The sequence below is a fragment of the Phocoena sinus genome, chromosome 19, assembly GCF_008692025.1.
Source record: "Phocoena sinus isolate mPhoSin1 chromosome 19, mPhoSin1.pri, whole genome shotgun sequence".
In the NCBI taxonomy this organism is placed as follows: domain Eukaryota; kingdom Metazoa; phylum Chordata; class Mammalia; order Artiodactyla; family Phocoenidae; genus Phocoena; species Phocoena sinus.
In genome coordinates this window covers 9,087,402-9,089,284 of record NC_045781.1, presented here as the reverse complement: position 1 = coordinate 9,089,284, position 1,883 = coordinate 9,087,402, and the positions used below count along the sequence as shown (strand labels likewise).

Sequence of the window (1,883 nt, the reverse complement as noted above, 5' to 3'; positions counted from 1 at the left end):
GGGTCTGCTGGTGGCTGGAGCAGACGGAGAAGGCTGGTTCAAGTCAGAATCCCATCTTGAAGTTCTTGGGCTGGAAGGTCCAAGCCAGCCTGTTCACAGCTCTCCAAATTCTGAGGGTTGCTCTAAGAGAGCACAGTGGGCTCCTGTAGGTCCAAGAGTCCAAGAATTCTGCAAGGAATGGAACCCTGAGGGCTGAGAAGTCAAAGGGGGCAGGGCTAGTGTCCCAGAAGAACTAAAGATCCATGAACCGTGACCCAGAAGGAGCCACAGGGTTGTGTGGTCCAAGGGGCAGGGGTCCTGCTGCACCAAGAATCCACAGACACTGCCAGGACAGAACCCCAGGGGCGGAGAGTTCCAAAGGGCAGGGCTGGCCGGGCTCCCCATAGCCTCCGTTGTTTCAGGATTCAGCAGGGATGGAGTTCTGGGGGTCAGACATTCCACAGGGCTGGGGGAGTCCGGGGGAGTCCAGGGACTTGGGAGGATTGAACCGGGAGGGCTGGGGGGTGCAGGGGGTGGGCACTTGATGGCCCTCAGCGCTTGACCTTGCGGCCGGCGGAATTGCGCCCGCTGCGGCGATAGAGAGACTGCTGGCCTCCGTTTAGCGGGCAGTACTTGAGTGTGTGGGCCTGGTCCCCCGTGGCCCCGCACAGGGGACACACATAGTGCCGCAGGATGGGACACACCACCACGCCCTCTGGTGTCTTCAGCTGGTGTGAGGAGTACACGTGGCGAGATTCCCCATTGTGTTTGCAAAAGTTGCACAGGGTGGCCAGGCCCCCGCTGGCCCCCTGCCCTCCCTGTCCCTGATCCTGCCCCAGCTGGGGCCCAGGTCCCGGCTCCCCGGTCGCTTGGGCCTCCGGCCCTTGCCCCCGACTCTGGATCAGTGCCAGCACCACCTGGCTCAGGTTGAAGTAGTCCTTCCACATGTCGAAGGTAGGCTGCTGCATGGCATCCAGGTGGAGGTGGTGGGCAGCTGGAGAGAGGTGGGCTGGGGGCCCGGGGACAGGAGGAGCAGATGGTTTTCTGGAGCAGAGAGGAATTGCACCCCCTTTTATACTCCCCAAAGACCCTTCTAAGGAAAGGTGGAGCTTAGGATTTAAAGGGCCCACCCCTTACCCTTGATCCCTTCTGACTTTAATTCCCCATGGAGATCCGGAAGGGGGTCGTTTCCCTTGTTGCTGGTCCTTGCTTGGCCTGCAAGGTGCTCTGTGACCTCTGGAAAGACCCTTCTCCCTGGGCCTCAGTTTCCCTATCCATTCAGTAAAGCTCCATATCTGAAAATTCCCCTAACCCCCATCTTCCTTTACTCCAAGGCTGGGAGTCTGCTGCCTCCATATACTCCAGAGCCATTCCTAATCATAACAACAGCCCCTTACTGTGAGCCAGACGTTGTGCTGCACAGTTACCTTCATGATCTGATCTAATTTTCACAACAACTCCATGTGGGTGACACAGTTATGATCCCATTTTAGAGACAAGTCCCTAAAGCTCAGAGAGGAAAACTCAGTGGCCCGGAGTCATATAACACGCAAGTGGCAGAGCTGAGGCTCTAACCCAGGGCCATGTGACTCCAAAGCAAATGCTTTCCTACCTCTTTTGGATTAAAACCTCATTTTTCATCACATCTGGAACTAAGAGCCACTTATTCACCAAATATCCATTGAGTGCACACTACGGTATTCAATGTTTTATAAAAATGATCTCTTTGAACCCCATAATCACTCAAGGAGGTGGGCACCATCATTTTCATCTTATAAAGAAGGATGTTACGCTCAGAGAGGTTAAGGAAAGTACTCAAGGCCACACAGCAGGGAAATGGCAGAATTGGGATTTGCACCCGGGTCTGGCCCCAGAGACACTGGGGATTGATCTGAGAAGCAGCA

The 1,883-nt window shown here is 55.4% G+C and overlaps 1 protein-coding gene across 1 annotated transcript; it reads right to left on the bottom strand.

The window, feature by feature from the left end:
* Window positions 1-476: 476 nt before the first annotated feature.
* NANOS2 (nanos C2HC-type zinc finger 2) lies at window positions 477-1,249 on the bottom strand. Its single transcript, XM_032614720.1, has one exon. It carries the CDS (start codon window positions 945-947, stop codon window positions 531-533), a length of 417 nt encoding a protein of 138 aa, XP_032470611.1. The 5' UTR covers window positions 948-1,249; the 3' UTR covers window positions 477-530.
* Between the last annotated feature and the right edge of the window lie 634 nt (window positions 1,250-1,883).